The 16,730-nt window shown below is 34.2% G+C and overlaps 1 protein-coding gene across 2 annotated transcripts in view; it reads right to left on the bottom strand.

Annotated features, from left to right (window-relative positions):
• Positions 1-16,730, bottom strand: part of LOC102975660 (MOB-like protein phocein) — a 38,086-nt gene continuing 21,356 nt past the window's right edge. For both annotated transcript variants that reach the window (XM_007111636.4, XM_007111634.3), the window contains 6 exons: positions 12,566-12,666; positions 9,252-9,294; positions 8,973-9,059; positions 3,663-3,742; positions 2,195-2,306; positions 1-2,065 (listed from right to left, as the gene is read on the bottom strand). In XM_007111636.4, coding sequence (XP_007111698.1) covers positions 1,934-2,065; positions 2,195-2,306; positions 3,663-3,742; positions 8,973-9,059; positions 9,252-9,294; positions 12,566-12,666 — 555 coding nt within the window. In that variant the 3' untranslated portion in view covers positions 1-1,933. The remainder of the gene's footprint in view (positions 2,066-2,194; positions 2,307-3,662; positions 3,743-8,972; positions 9,060-9,251; positions 9,295-12,565; positions 12,667-16,730) is intronic.

The raw sequence follows: 16,730 nt of genomic DNA, 5'->3' as shown, positions 1-16,730 counted from the left end.
TGAGTAAGAAAAAAATCATATTTTATTTCCCTAGTAACACCGAGTTATATTATTCAAAAGATGTTTCAAAATATTTAGCCAGATCACCAATCCCAGCCACTGCCTTAGTTCAAATGTTCACTAATAGTCAAGCAAGAGAAATCCATTTTGAGACTTTGTCTAGAGAGAACAGCTACGTTACTATATATAATTTATTAACTTAGTAGTTTAGTCTCTCAATATTTAGCAAGTTTGTGTAAAAATTACTATTCCCACTGGTTCATAGTAACATTAATATAAATGCATCATTTCAAAGTCAATATTCCTTTCACTGTGAACATAAAACTTCTTAAAAGTTAGTTACGGGTTGGGGTAATGACTGGCTGCTGGGATAGCACTGTTCAAAGCCAAATATACTGGCAGGATTGGAAGGCATAAATATATACACAAACTCTCAGGACACTACTGTTTTCCATATTTTTGCTGTACATACTTGTCTCATAATATGGTATAAATTATTTCCTCCAATTTGAAAAAAAAATCAAGATAACTACATTTTAATCTTCATTTGAAAATAACCCATTCAAATGAAAAAGAAGTCCGTTTGTTAATTCTGTTCAAAAGATGGATTTAAATATTTTCTTCACTACATGTACAATTTTTTTTTTAACCTTAGTGCCTTGTTACAACCAGTTTGGCAATTAAGACCTCCAGTGCTTTTGTAAAAAATTGCATTCAGTAGGTAAGACTGTAAAATCTACAGTTGAATCCTTCTTAAGATGCTGAATTACAACAAAGTCCAAAAAATGTATAAGCATTCAGCAATACCTTTGGAACCTGTGAATTTCTGCAAAAAAATCTTACATATGCATATAATTCAAACATAAACTTTGTGGGGAAGGGGTGTAAAATAAATACTACAGTATTTTTCAACTCTATTTAAGTGCTGCCTAGATGGTTAGAAGAAAAGATTAATATTACTAATAGTAAGAGTCAAACTATTTTAAAGACTGTTCTCCAAGTAGTCAGAACAATTTCACAAAGCAAAGATAAGCACAAGCCTATGCCAGTACATTTTTTCCTGTAGTGTAATTACTAATATGAGGTATAATCTGTAGGCAATTAATACAAATATAAATAGGTATAAGCCACCACTAAATCACAGTCTGGTGAAAAGCTTCTCAGCTAATGTACTTTGGGGAGAGAGTTAAGGGAAATGAAGAGAAGGGAAGGACAGGGCAGGTTTCCAGTGGGAACATCAATTACACGCTTTTATCGTTATCATCTTGTATGTAACAGTCCACTGAACAGAAAGATAAATCCTTTCCAAGTATGCTGGTCTAGAATATACTTTATGTAGCATAGTAAGATTATTTAAGTATTACTAATGCTTCATTTGCATTTATATTTGGACATACACATAATCATATATATATATATATCAAAAAGTATAAACAGAATTTAAAAACACTTTTATCTCACTTTGGAAAACTTAACAGTTAAGACTGAACTATGTGCTACAGAATTTTCTAGAATATCAAAACTCAGGTATAAAACCAAAGGAAAACATTACTATCTCTTTAGTAAATGGCTTGTGTGAAACCTCAAGCTCACTCATCTTTTTCATAGATGTGTTTATTTGATGAGGATTGTGATCCAATGATTGTTTAGCAGCAATTTTACCAAACTGTAAATTCTTTTATTAACGGGCATTATAAACAGATAATACTAATCTTATTTAAAAACCATGAGTGCCACACCAGTGAATATACAGCTCATGAATAACTTAAAAAGTATTTCCCATTTTAAAAGGCAACACTCAGCATACAAAAACCTATACTAAACAAAGAAGCTATAATATGGATATGTGATTGATGTGTCTAAAATGATATATATACAGTACATAATTAATGTTAATTATGTGATCAGTACATTTTTTTCTATATGATTCCCTTCATGCTTCACTTTCCCCAGAAACTGAATTCTGAACTTCTTCTTCTAAAATTGGTACAATCAGGTTATCCTTGGACATCAAATTATATTTCATCACAAATTTAGTAAACCGATGACACAAAAATGTTTCATTCTGTAGAGAGGGAAAAAAATATGTCATATCAATTTACTGCTCAAAACCAAATAAATAAGACATAATATCAACATTTATTATTGTCATTCTGATAAGAACGTATCAGGACAATTAGTGAAATATACTTACTTCATATTCATCAAATATCTGCCGGTGATGAAAATAAGCATGTGAAAATATTCTGTAAATCCTACGGCATACTGATCCTAGTTTTGCTACAGATGATTCCTTTATGCTAACCCTAGAAATAGAAAAGAAATCACAGATTTATAGAGCTGGACAGATCTTAGGAACAATGTAGTCCAATCTTCTCAATTCACAAGTGCAGAAACTGGCACCAGAGAAAGTAAGTGACCAGCCCAGGTCACAGCACTAGTAAGCAGCAAGGGCAGGACTGGAACCCCTGTTCTTCACTCCTGGGGCAGTGCTCTTTCTAACCACACTGCCCAAGAAATTCAGTATTATAGTTCCGAAACTTTGTTAAAGTTTAATGCAATTAAAACAAATCCTGACAAAACAAAACTTACTAAAATATATGTTTATGACATTAACACTCTGTCCACTAGAGCTAATTAAAACTACTGAAAGAATTATTGTTTTATTCTACAGAACTCAATTCTTTTTCGTGTGTGTGTTGAGAAATAAAAACTGCCTACATATTTCTGATTTTTAAAAAAATGTACATAGGATACCAAGGCAAAAACCGTTATCTTTAAACTATTTTATATGAGCCCTTTGAAGTTAGTGATATTGGGGAAAAGTCTCCAAATCTATCCATCTGGTAACAAATATCTTAATAGAATAAAAGGCCAGTCACAAACCTCACCAATAATATATTACAGTATGTACACGCTTCTTCTCAGGTCTTAAAAATCTGAAGGCAAGGATAAGTACTCCTTCAAAAATAAGCAGTCCCAAGAGAGAAGAGACTGGTGGTTGCCAAGGGTGAGGAGAGTAGGAAAGGGTTGGAGTGGGAGTTTGGGATTAGCAGATGCAAACTGGTATATACAGAATGGATAAACAACAAGGTCCTACTGTATAGCACAGGGAACTATATTCAATATCCTGTGATAAACCATAATGGAAAAGAATATGAAAAAGAATATATATAACTGAGTCACTTTGCTGTACAGCAGTAATTAATATGACATTGTAAATCAACTATACAATTTTAAAAAAATACTCTGGAAATACATAGAACATACTAAGAAAAAAAAATATAAGCAGTCCAACTTAGGAAAAGTCTGCTCTTTAGGCATGCTAAGAGGATGCCTCTCTCTACCACAGAGATTCAAGTAAGCAAGTGTGTAAAAATCCCAACTCTAAAGCATGAAGGGAGAGCCCTGGAAAATGATGCACAGCAGCAGGAACTGAACTGGCCTGTGAGATTCAGGAGCTGAGTCCTGATGCCTTTAGTTTAACCACAATCTTAATTTCAAAACTTGAATAATTCTGAACAAGCCAAATATTTAATAGGTTAAAAAAAAAGTTTAAAGAATATAATGTATTAACAAGCAAACTAGTTTTAGTTTTAAAAACAGCAATCTTTAAAATTAAATCCCAAAAGTTAAGCACCATGTTTAAAAGTTTTGTTTACCTGCTGGGAAAATATTTATTGCTATTCAGAAGACATGCAGCACCATCAAGTGTGTGTCTAGTATAGTCTATAGCGGGACACTATAAAAGAAAGGATATAAAAATGCATCAACAAAGAGCTCTACCTCTAAAATTAGGTATATTTATTACTTAAGCATCTTGTTCCAAAAACCCTGAGCACAGTCTAAGAAAAAGTTCCTTACAATATCAGAATGACTGTAAAATTCAATGTTATGTCAATAAATAAGGCTTTATTATCCCCTTCAACTATAATACCTGGCTTCTAGAAAATAAGTGAATCAGTCCCCCAATTTCTCACTCTCAATATTGTACCTAGAAGAAAACAATGCTTAGAGCTGGGAAGAACACCTGATTATCTAATCTATCCCTCTAGCTTTACAAATGAGGAAACTGAGGCTGATCAGTTTGCAGAATATGCACAGGTTTCTTGCCAGATCTTAAAAGTCTATAGGCAAAGATAAGGAATACTTCAAAAAACAAGCAGTCCAACTTAGGAAAGTCTGTTTTTTAGGCATGCTGTCTAAGAGGAGGCTGACTCTGTAACGACAGAGATTCAAGTAAGCAAGCATGCAAATATCCCAACTCTGAAGCATGACAGGGAGAACCCCTGAAGAATGATACACAGCAACAGGGACTACCCTTGACTATTGGTCAATGACTTATGCAAGATGATACAGTTAGGAAGAAGGACTTAAAAACCAAAACCCAGATACACTGATTCCTAGTCCACTGATTTATACTTTACCAAGTGGCCCACCAGCCTCTTTCACTTCACAAATACCTCCAGAAATCACTGCCTCCTTACATCTTAAAAAGCATGCTTTATTATCTTGCTGGTACCCTGTTACCAATCTAGCAGCTCTCTCAAAAATTTTCTTCCTTTGCAATTTAATATGAAATCTGAAGTTTCTTTATATTTTAATAAACCTGTCTTACCCTATTTCATTTATCAGAAACAATGAAACCTATTTGTCTCATGGCAAATCAACAAACCTATTAAAGGAAAAATAAAACTGTAAAGTAATTCTCCTCATTCAGTTCTTCTGCGGGCAGAGAGGGAGAAGCATCAAAAGAAAGGAAGACTGAGAATGAACCAGGGAATGAAGAAGGAAAAAATAAACTAGAGAAAGAAATAACAATGACTCTAGTTCTACCTAGTAATCAGAATATTTTTCAACTGCTGAGAATGAAACTAGTGTTTAAAAATGCAGTAACTACTAAATATGGCTTAGTATAGTACATGGCAAATACATAAAGATTATCTAAACCAAAAAAAAAAAAAAGTATTTTTCTAACTATACATCCACAGGAATTTACAGCCAGTAGACTCACTGCCTAAAACAGGAACATGAGCAGTATTTACTGAAAAAAGTATCTTTCTCCATATATATGATTACAGGTGACTTGGTCAAAAACAAATATCCCAAGTCACTGTGTTTCTCATTCATATTGGTCATTTGGGTGTACCATGGGACACTTTTACAACCTTTAAGTCAGCATGGAAATATAATGCAAGCTACATATTTAATTTAAAAATTTCTAGGGACTTCCCTGGTGGTGCAGTGGTTAAGAATCCGCCTGCCAATGCAGGAGACATGGGTTCGAGCCCAGGTCCGGGAAGATCCCACATGCCGCGGAGCAACTAAGCCCAAGTGCCACAGCTACTGAAGCCCACGTACCTAGAGCCCATGCTCCACAACAAGAGAAGCCACCGCAATGAGAAGCCCGTGCACTGCAATGAAGAGGAGCCCCTGCTCGCTGCAACTAGAGAAAGCCCGCACACAGCAACTAAGACCCAACACAGCCAAAAATAAATAAATGAATTTATTTAAAAAATAAATAAATAAAGGGAGAATAATGCATCTTTACTATTTGCCAAAATGAAATTAGCTTTTTGGATTCAGTTTCCTAATTGGAATTATCACATCATTTACTATACTATGTAGCCAATTTCAGTGAATTATCAATGAAACTGCTATGATTTTCCCAGGTGTAGAATGATACACAACCTTAACACTGCTTCAATTTATTAACTCAAAAAAAGTAACACCATGAGTGAAGTCAGTCTTAAAAAATAAGTACTACTAGCTTAGACAGGTATCAGATACTTCTTATTTTGGAGAATTTGCCTTTTCAAACAAAAGAACATAAAATATTGATTTTCTAAGTAGAGAATTACCTGTCTTTAAGCCTTAGAGGTCTGTCAATATAATAATCACTTAAAGGTCTATAATCCTACAGCACAGGCCTAACTTAACTATTTTCAATGAGTCAATGTCAAGCAAAAACTAATTACTACAGATTAAAAGGGAATGCAGATCAAGGAAAATGCAATGCATAGTTTAAACAAACCAGTTGTAAATGACATTTTTGAGACAACTAAGGAAAACTGAATCTGTACTAGGTGCTGGATAACATGAAGGAATTATTTAAAACAAGAAATGTTCTCTAAAAATTGCTACTTCCTATACTCTTGCCTTGACAAAAACTAAAAAAGGAGAAAATAACATGAATAAGTTTTTCAAGGTAAGACCAATTATGGAGAGGAAAATCATTATGGTAGGTTTCAAATAAGTAGTAAGAAATATTAATGAAATGTAGAGAAAAAATATTGACCTATAAAGTTCAAAAGTAACATTTCTACTTGACAGACTAAGAATCAACTAGTAATCACCAACAGTGATTCCTATCAAAAGAAATTAAGACTAAACCAAAAATCTGAACTGGTGCATCTCATCCATTACACACATGACAGGTGTTATTCTGTCATAGCCAGTGAATCATAAGTTCTAGCCCATTCAATTGTCCAATTATGAAAAATGATACTATACAAATGGAAAGATACACTGTGTTCATGGATTGTAAGAATTATTACTGTTAAAATGACTGTACTACCCAAGGCAATCTACATATTCAATGTAATCCTTATCAAAATACCTATGGCATTTTTCACAGAACTAAAACAAATAATTTTAAAATTTGTATGGAAACACAAAAGACCCCAAATAGCTAAAACAATCTTAAGAAAGAACAACAAAGCTGGAGATATCACATGCCCTGATTTGAATCTATACTACAAAGCTACAGTAATCAAAACAGTATGGTACTTCAACAAAAATAGATATATAGATCAATGGAACAGAATAGAGAGCCCACACTTACATGGTCAATTATCTATTACAAAAGAGGCAATAATGGGGAAAAGAGAGCCTCTTCAATAAATGGTGCTGGGAAAACTGGACAGCTACATGCAAAAGAGTCAAACTGGATTACTTCCTCACACCATATACAAAATTAAACTCAAACTGTATTTAAGACTTAAATATGAGGTGGGAAACCATAAAACTCCTAGAAGAAAACATAGGCAATACACTCTTTGACAACCAGATTAAAAAATGGGCAGAAGATCTGAATAGACATTTTCCCAAAGAAGACATACAGATAGCCAACAGACACAGGAAAAGATGCTCAACATCACTAATCATCAGGGAAATGCAAATCAAACCACAATGAGATACCAACTCACACTTGCCAAAAAGACTATTATTGGGGATTTCCCTGGTGGTCCAGTGGTTGAGAATCCATCTTGCAATGCAGGGGATACTGGTTCAATCCCTGGTTGGGGAACTAAGATTCCACATGCCGTGGGGCAACTAAGCCTGCCACCACAACTACAGAGCCCATGTGCTCTGGAGCCCACACACCACAACTACAGCGCTCTGGAGCCCACATGCCACAACTAGAGAGCCCGCATTCCGCAACTACTGAGCCCACGCACTCTGGGGCCTGTGTACCACAACTAGAGAGAAGCCTGCACACAGCAACAAAGAGCCCGTGCGCAACAACGAATGATCCTACTTGCCGCAACTAAGACCCGATGCAGCCAAAAAATAAATAAGTAAATAAGTATTTTTAAAAAGACTATTATCAGGTGTCCCTGGTGGCACATTGGTTAAAAATCCACCTGCCAACGCAGGGGACATGGGTTCGAGCCCTGGTCTGGGAAGATCCCGCATGCCGCGGAGCAACTAAGCCTGTGTACCACAACTACTGAGCCTGCACTCTGGAGCCCGTGAGCCACAACTACTGAGCCCATGTGCCACAACTACTGAAGCCTGTGTGCCTAGAGCCCATGCTCTGCAACAAGAGAAGCCACCACAATGAGAAGCCCACACACTACAACAAAGAGTAGCCCCCACTTGCCGCAACTAGAGAAAGCCTGCGCACGGCAACGAAGACCCAACGCAGCCAAAAATAAATAAATAAATAAAATTTTTTAAAAAAATGACTATTATCAAAAAGACACATTGGCTATACTCCAATATAAAATAAAAAGTTAAAAAAAAAGACAACAAATAAGTACTGATGAGGAGAAATGGGAAACCTCACGCACTGTTGGAGGGAATGTAAATTGATACCACTATGGAAAACAGGATGGCAGTTGCTCAAAACATTAAAAATGGAACTGCCATATGAGCCAGCAATTCCACTCCTGGGTACTTTTCCAAAGAAACAAAAACACTAATTCGAACAGATGTATGCACCCCCATGTTCACTGCAGCATTATTTACAGTAGCCAAGATATGGAAGCAACTTAAGTGTCCACTGATTAGATGAAAAGATAAGGAACATGTGGTATGTATACACACTGGCATAAAAAAGAATGAAATTTTGCCATTTGTGACAACATGGATGGACCTAGAGGCTATTAAGCTAAGTGAAATAAGTCAGACAGAGAAAGACAAATACCATATTATTTCACTTATACGTGGAATCTAAAAAACAAAACAAATGAACAAACAACAAAACAGGAGAGACATAGACACAGCGAACAAAGGTGGTTGCCAGAGGGAAGGTAGGAGGAGTGAAATAGGTATGGAAGATTAAGAGGTATAAACTTCCAGTTACAAAATGAATGAGTCACACGGATGAAATGTACAACATGAAGAATACTCTCAATAATATTGTAATAATTTTGTATGGTGACAGATGGTAACTAAACTTATCACGGTGATCATTTTGTAATGTACAGAAATATCGAATCACTATGTCATACACCTGAAACTAACACAGTGTAGGTCAATGATAATTTCAATTAAAATTTTTTAAAAAGATACTAATCACAAGAAACCCTAAAGTAGCACTGTACCAATGACCTTGCAGCAAAGAACTCTAAACCAAAGGGCAAAATAAACAGTGACCTAAAAACTCAAAAAATTTGTCTACCACTACCTTAAAGAGATTTAGGTTATGATGATTTTATTAATCATTCTATTTCATAAATTCTCACCTCTTTTGGTGTTTTATGAGCTGCACAAAGAAAAATCCATTGTTCAGTTGCTGTCATCTGAGTGCATGTATCTGGATGGCATTCACTCTGTTAAAATAGTTACATTTATTAATATGTAAAATAATAATGAAAAAGTTTATCATTTGAGTTGCTACATTTCATGTAAAATTCTAGAATAAATTAAAAATTTGGGTAAGTCTTTGTAAGCACATTAATTTACAAAAACAGAAAAAAAAATCAGTACTTTCAATTATAGCTTTAACTTAAAGAAAATATTACCTGAAGTTTGACAGCAAGTCCATTTAGCTCAAGACAGAATTGCCTAAAAATGTAAATATATAAATGAAAAGTCTTATCTATCCTCCATATTATTTTTAGAATATTAATTGTAAAGACAGAATCCCATCAATACCATCCTTCCTCCCTCATCATCATTATCAACACCACCTGAACTTACATGGCACATTCTTTACAAAGACATACACATTAGTAAACAAAACCCAAAACAACCCTAACAATAATGTTCAATATCAGAGTTCAGTGAGTTGATACTGTTACACACTGGAAACTGGTACAATTTTTCTGAGAAATACTTTGAAAATATTTACTAAGACACTTACAAAGTGTATATTTTTTAAGTAAGTCATTCTCCTAAGAATCTATACTAATGAAATAATCAGAACTGCAATGCAGACATGTACAAAGATGTTCACTGAAACTATATACATAAAAAATTTCTTTGAAACATTATAAATTATTAGCAATTGGAGAGTAGTGAAATGTTGGTATTACATAAACATACAAAGAATATATACTTATATTGACAGTAAGATTCCATTATGTAAAATTCATGTGTGTGTACATATCTGTATATAGATAATCAGAAGAAAGACTAGACGTTTTATATTCCTATGTATTATACAGGTTTTATTCTGATTACAAACAACATGCTCCTTCTAAAAACTCCAAACAGGACCAAATACAAAATGTAAAATAGGAAAGTCCTCCATACTTCCATCACCTCTTCCCGAAAGATAGTTATTGTTTACATGCAAATCTGATTTTCTCTGGATAGATTAAAATATATTGGAATCATATCATACACAATTTCATAACTTGCTTTTTTGTCACTTAATAGATCTTGGGCATTTTTTCATGATTTACTTTCCCTCTAAAATTTTCAAACTGAGAATTATAAAGCCTAGAACAATGCTTGGATTGTTCTTACAATAGTTAAGTGCTCAAAAAATATTTTTGAATAAACGAAAAATGGAGCAAATTACATGACATTTAGATCAGTTTTAGACAGACTTGCTATTTGATATGAAAAGACAATTAATCCTTTATGTCATAAGGATACTTTATGTTGTCAAAGTACTGAATGTGTTCCCTCTAAAAATCTATCAAATTAGTTAATCGCTATGTTTCCCCATCAAACAAATGAATACACTTTGGTTCCGCAAATATGCAAGGCTAAAACCTAAAATTAGAAGATAAAAGAGAGTTCCAAAATAAAAACAAAAAACCCAAAACACTGCACATATGTGAAAGAAAAACTATATTTATTTATTTATTAATAACATACATTAAAATAGAAGAAAGCAAATTAAAAAACAAGGGTCAAATTTTCGGTTGTCTATAACTGTACTTCCTTTCCAGATGCCTAATAATAATGCTGTTCTTAGATTATACAAATAACACTATTTCTGAATCACCACATAGTCCTCTACTGCCCATATCTGTAAGTTGCATGTTATGTGTTTCTGAGTTGTTTTCTAATAAGTGGTAATAACGACAGGTGGTGATAAACAAGTTTCTCATCTAGTCCAACCTACTTATGGCCAACAGGAAAATTAAGCTAACTGACTTGGCAGTGCTATAGGTACAATCTGTGGCAAATAGTGCAAACCTAACAGCTGCAAGTTAATTCAGTATAGGACTAACACACATAGTTATGCAGCTGAAAAGACAAGCCAGAGCTGAAATCTAGTCTACACTCTAGTCACTAAGCCATGCATACTAGCATGGGATTGCAGCCACTCAGAGGAAGGGGCATCTTTTCGTAATTACAAATATTCAGTAGGGAGTAGTGGGAGATTTGACTGAGGTCATGATTCAATTCCCATTAACATCATAGTATAATCAACTGCATTAATCAGTAACAGCAAGTATTACGCCTCAAATGAGTAACATTAAGCACATGCAAAAAAAAAAATCAAACTGCTTTTAAAACTCTTCTTGGTCAACTATAAAGATGTATACACTATAATAAAGAGACAAAAGAATATATATGTCATATATAATACATAAATTATACAAAACAAAAAAGTGGTTAATATAAAAAAAACAACCAAAAGTAGTAACAATAGCACCAGGACAAATGGAATATGAATAAGAAAGATTTTACAAGTTTTGTATAATGCATATTTCACAGTCTATGTTAAATAGGGAGGAAAAGGATTTTCTTAGATCTGAAATAAAAACCTTGTAAATTAAAATGAACCCTCACTTTTTAGGAGTTATGCTTATAGTGAAAAAAAACATGCTTGATTATTTTCATCATTAATCCCATAGGTAAGGAAGTAGTTATTTTCAAAGCTGATTAAAAAAAGACAGCGGATATATTATACTAAAGTGCTCTCTATATTTGTAAGAATGGCATAACATCTACACACTCATGCTTTCAATTATCATGCATCGAGATGTATTAAAAAAAAAAAAAAAACTCGATCAAGCAGTCAAGTGACTTGCCCAAGAAAATGGCAGATTACAAAGAAGTCTCAGCATCCTGAAACTGCTGAACGGTTATGACAAGACACTGTCTTAACAATACCTAGAGAAGCCTATAGCATCAAAACAAAACAACAGAAAAAGTACCTTGTCTACAAATTGAGGCACTCATCACAGGAAATGTGGTCTAATTTATTCAGGAAAAGTCATATCTCTACTCCACCTTATTATCTAAAAATCAACTCAAAGTAACAAACTCTGATGAACACATATCTCATACAGCATCCTCTGTTTTTAATGTATCAACTCATCCTAGCTCCCATTTACAACAGAAAGTTTATAACTTCAAGAAATAACCTAGTAGCTTCAGAATACAACTGCTTCTAAAGTTAACTCATGATTCATTAGAAATCAATTTTCTCATTCAAAGGATATTATGAAAAGCTCTAACACTTCTTACTTCAGGATTATAATTAATCTCCGTTTACCAAACGAAAGACTGGAAGTTCACACTAGTTACCAGGTAACTCATCAGCTACCAAGTCTAGACTAGGACCTCTAGAGAGAAATAAAGTAGGTAAGTAGTAGGTAGTAGAAATGAGCAGGTACATGGAAATAATGCATCTGTGATTAAGGAAAACAGTGTAAAAAGATAATAAGGCCCAAATCCATAAATATAGAAAACAATGAGTAAATAACAATGTTGAAAACTTTATAACTTGAAAACATAAAAGCTTCAGAATTTGGCTTTTTGGTCTGTAGTTAACTAATTTAACTTATGATTCATAATCATCATTAATATTAAAGGTTATTTTTTACTACTAGGAGTACTATTACTATTTTGATACATCATAAAGACCTACCTTAAATGTTCATACTTCCATACACCTTCATCTTGGCCTTCAGGTGGTTCAAGAATTTTGTCAATATTGGAACAATCTGCTCTTATGTTCTGTTGAATATACTACAAACAAAGAAGTTCTTACAGTTAATTAAAATATACTACAAGGTAAATCTTATGAGAGCTATTATTGTTTAAAGGGTACGGAGTTTCAGTTGGGGAAGATGAAAAAGTTCTGGAGATGGAGGTGGTAATGGTTGCACAACAATGTGAATGTACTTAATGCCACAGAATCGTACACTTAAAAATGGCAAAAATGATAAATTTTATGTTATATATTTTTTTTACCAAAATAAGAAAAAGCAGAGTAAACACCAAACAAGAAAATCCAAAGAAATCCATGCCCAGAGGTAATCAAACTGACAAAACCTCAAGATAAAGAAGCCAGTGGGGGTGAGTGTGTGTGTGTGTGTGTGTGTGTGTGTGTGTGTGTGTGTGTGTGTGAAGAATCCAGCGCAAAAAGAGACGCATGACCTATAGAATAAGGATTCAAATGAGTGCAGCTTTCTTACCAGAAAACACAGACGACAAGAGGAAATGGCAGAACACGTTTAAAGTGCCGAAAGAAAAGAACTGTCAACCTCTGTATCTAGCAAAAATACCCTTCAGGAATGAAGATAAAGATATTTTCAGATGAAAGAAAACTACGGAGGTTTACTGAACTGTGCCCACCAGAGCAACAACCAACTCTACCCACCACCAGTACCCCACATCAGGAAGTTTACATATATTTAAATGATATATTTAAAGTGATGAAAGGAAAGAAACTACAACCAAGATTACTCTACCCAGCAAGGATCCCATTCAGATTCGATGGAGAAATCAAAAGCTTTACAGACAAGCAAAAGCTAAGAGAATTAATTCAGCACCACCAAACCAGCTCTACAACAAATGCTAAAGGAACTTCTCTAAGTGGGAAACGCAACAGAAGAAAAGGACCTACAAAAACAAACACACAACAATTAAGAAAATGGTAACAGGAACATACATATCGATAATTACCTTAAACATGAATGGATTAAATGCTCCACCCAAAAGACACAGGCTTGCTGAATGGATACAAAAACAAGACCCATATATACGCTGTCTACAAGAGACCCACTTCAGACCTAGGGACACATACAGACTGAAAGTGAAGGGATGGAAAAAGATATTCCATGCAAATAGAAATCAAAAAAAGCTGGAATAGCAATACTCATATCAGATAAAATAGACTTTAAAATAAAGAATGTTACAAGAGACAAGGAAGGACACTACATAATGATCAAGGGATCAACTGAAGAAGAAGATACAACAGTTATAAATATATATGCACCCAACATAGGAGCACCTCAATATATAAGGCAACTGCTAACAGCTATAAAACAGGAAATCGACAGTAACACAATAGTGGGGAACTTTAACACCTCACTTACACCAATGGACAGATCATGCAAACAGGAAATTAATGAGGAAACACAAGCTTTAAGTGACCCAATACACCAGATTTAACTGATATTTATAGGACATTCCATCCAAAAAAGCAGATTACATTTTCTTCTCAAGTGTACACGGAACATTCTCCAGGACAGATCACATCTTGGGTCACAAATCAAGCCTCGGTAAATTTAAGAAAATTCAAATCATATCAAGCATCTTTTCTGAAAACAACGCTATGAAATTAGAAATCAATTACGGGGAAAAAAAAGTAAAAAACTCAACACATGGAGGCTAAACAATACGTTACTAAATAACCAAGAGATCACTGAAGAAATCAAAGAGGAAGTCAAATAATACCTAGAGACAAATTACAACGAAAACACAACCATCCAAAACCTATGGGATTCAGCAAAAGCAGTTCTAAGAGGGAAGTTTATAGCAATACAAGTCTACCTCAAGAAACAAGAAAAATCTCAAATAAACAATCTAACCTCACCCCTAAAGCAACTGGAGAAAGAAGAACAAACAAAACCCAAAGTTAGTAGAAGGAAAGAAATCACAAAGATCAGAGTAGAAATAAATGATATAGAAACAAAGAAAACAGTAGCAAAGATCAATAAAACTAAAAACTGGTTCTTTGAGAAGATAAACAAAATTGATACTAGAAGTGAAACAGAATCTGTAATAATAAAAAAAAACTTCCTACAAACAAAAGTCCAGGACCAGATGGCTTCACAGGTGAACTCTACCAAACATTTAGAGAAGAGCTAACACCCATCCTTCTCAAACTCTTCCAAAAAATTGCAGAGGAAGGAAAACTCTCAAACTCATTCTATGAGGCCACCATCACTCTAATACCAAAACCAGACAAAGACACTACAAAAAAAGAAAATTACAGACCAATATCACTGATGAATATAGATGCAAAAATCCTCAACTGAATACTAGCAAACAGAATCTAACAACACATAAAAAGGTTCATACACCATGAGTGGGATTTATCCCAGGGATGCAAGGATTCTTCAATATACGCAAATCAATTAATGTGATACACTATGAAGAATAAAAACCATATGATCATCTCAATAGATGCAGAAAAAGCTTTTGACAAAATTCAACACCCATTTATGATAAAAACTCTCCAGAAAGTGGGCATAGAGGGAACCTAACTCAACATAATAAAGGCCATATATGACAAACCCATAGCAAATGTCATTCTCAATGGTGAAAAACTGAAAGCATTTCCTCTAAGATCAGGAACAAGACAAGGATGTCTACTCTTGCCACTATTATTCAACACAGTTTTGGAAGTCCAAGCCATGGCAATCAGAGAAGTAAAAGAAATAAAAGGAACACAAGCTGGAAAAGAAGTAAAACTGTCACTGTTTGCTGATCACATGATACTATACATAGAGAATCCTTAAGATGCCACCAGAAAACCACTAGAGCTAATCAATGAATTTAGTAAAGTTGCAGGATACAAAATTAATGCACAGAAATCTCTTACATTCCTATACACTAACAATGAAATATCAGAAAGAGGAATTAAGGCAACAATCCCATTCACCATTGCAACAAAAAGAGTACAATATCTAGGAATAAACCTACCTAAGGAGGTAAAAGACCTATACTCAGAAAACCGTAAGACACTGATGAAAGAAATCAAAGATGACACAAAGAGATATACCATGTTCTTGGATTGGAAGAATCAATATTGTGAAAATGACTATACTAACCAAAGCAATCTACAGATTCAATGCAATCCCTATCAAATTACCAGTGGCATTTTTTACAGAGCTAGAACATAAAATCTTAAAATTTGTATGGAGACACAAAAGACCCCGAATAGCCAAAGTGGTCTTGAGGGAAAAAAAACGAGCTGGATGTATCAGACTCCGTGATTTCAGACTATACTACAAAGCTACAGTAATCAAGACAATATGATACTGGCACAAAAACAGAAATATAGATCAATGGAACAGGATTGAAAGCCCAGAGATAAACCCACACACCTATGGTCAATTAATCTATGATAAAGGAGGCAAGGATATACAATGGAGAAAAGACAGTCTCTTCAATAAGTGGTGCTGGGAAAATTGGATGGCTACATGTAAAAGAATGAAATTAGAACACTCCCTAACACCATACACAAAAATAAAATCAAAATGGATTACAAACCTAAATGTAAGACCGGACACTATAAAACTCTTAGAGGAAAACATAGGAAGAACACTGACATAAATCACAGCAAGATCTTTTGTGATCCACCTCCTAGAGTAATGGAAATAAAAACAAAAACAAAAGAGACAAAAAAAAAAAAAAAAAAGAAGAGACCTAATGAAACTTAAAAGCTTTTGCAAAGCAAAGGAAACTACAAACAAGACAAAAAGACAACCCTCAGAAGGGGGGAAAATATTTGCAAATGAATCGATGGACAAAGGATTAATCTCCAAAATATATAAACAGCTCATGCAACTCAACATTAAAAAAGCAAACAACCCAATCCAAAAATGGGCAAAAGACCTAAGTAGACATTTCTCCAAAGAAGATGTACAGATGTCCAAGAAGCACATGAAAAGCTGCTCAACATCACTAATTATTAGAGAAATGCAAATCAAACCTACAATGAGGTATCACCTCACACCAGTTAAAATGGGCATCATCAGAAAATCTACAAACAACAAATGCTGGAGAGGGTGTGGAGAAAA

Source organism: Physeter macrocephalus, chromosome 2 (genome assembly GCF_002837175.3).
Source record: "Physeter macrocephalus isolate SW-GA chromosome 2, ASM283717v5, whole genome shotgun sequence".
Taxonomy (NCBI): domain Eukaryota; kingdom Metazoa; phylum Chordata; class Mammalia; order Artiodactyla; family Physeteridae; genus Physeter; species Physeter macrocephalus.
The sequence above is the reverse complement of the archived record's forward strand: the minus strand, read 5'-3'. Positions and strand labels throughout refer to the sequence as shown.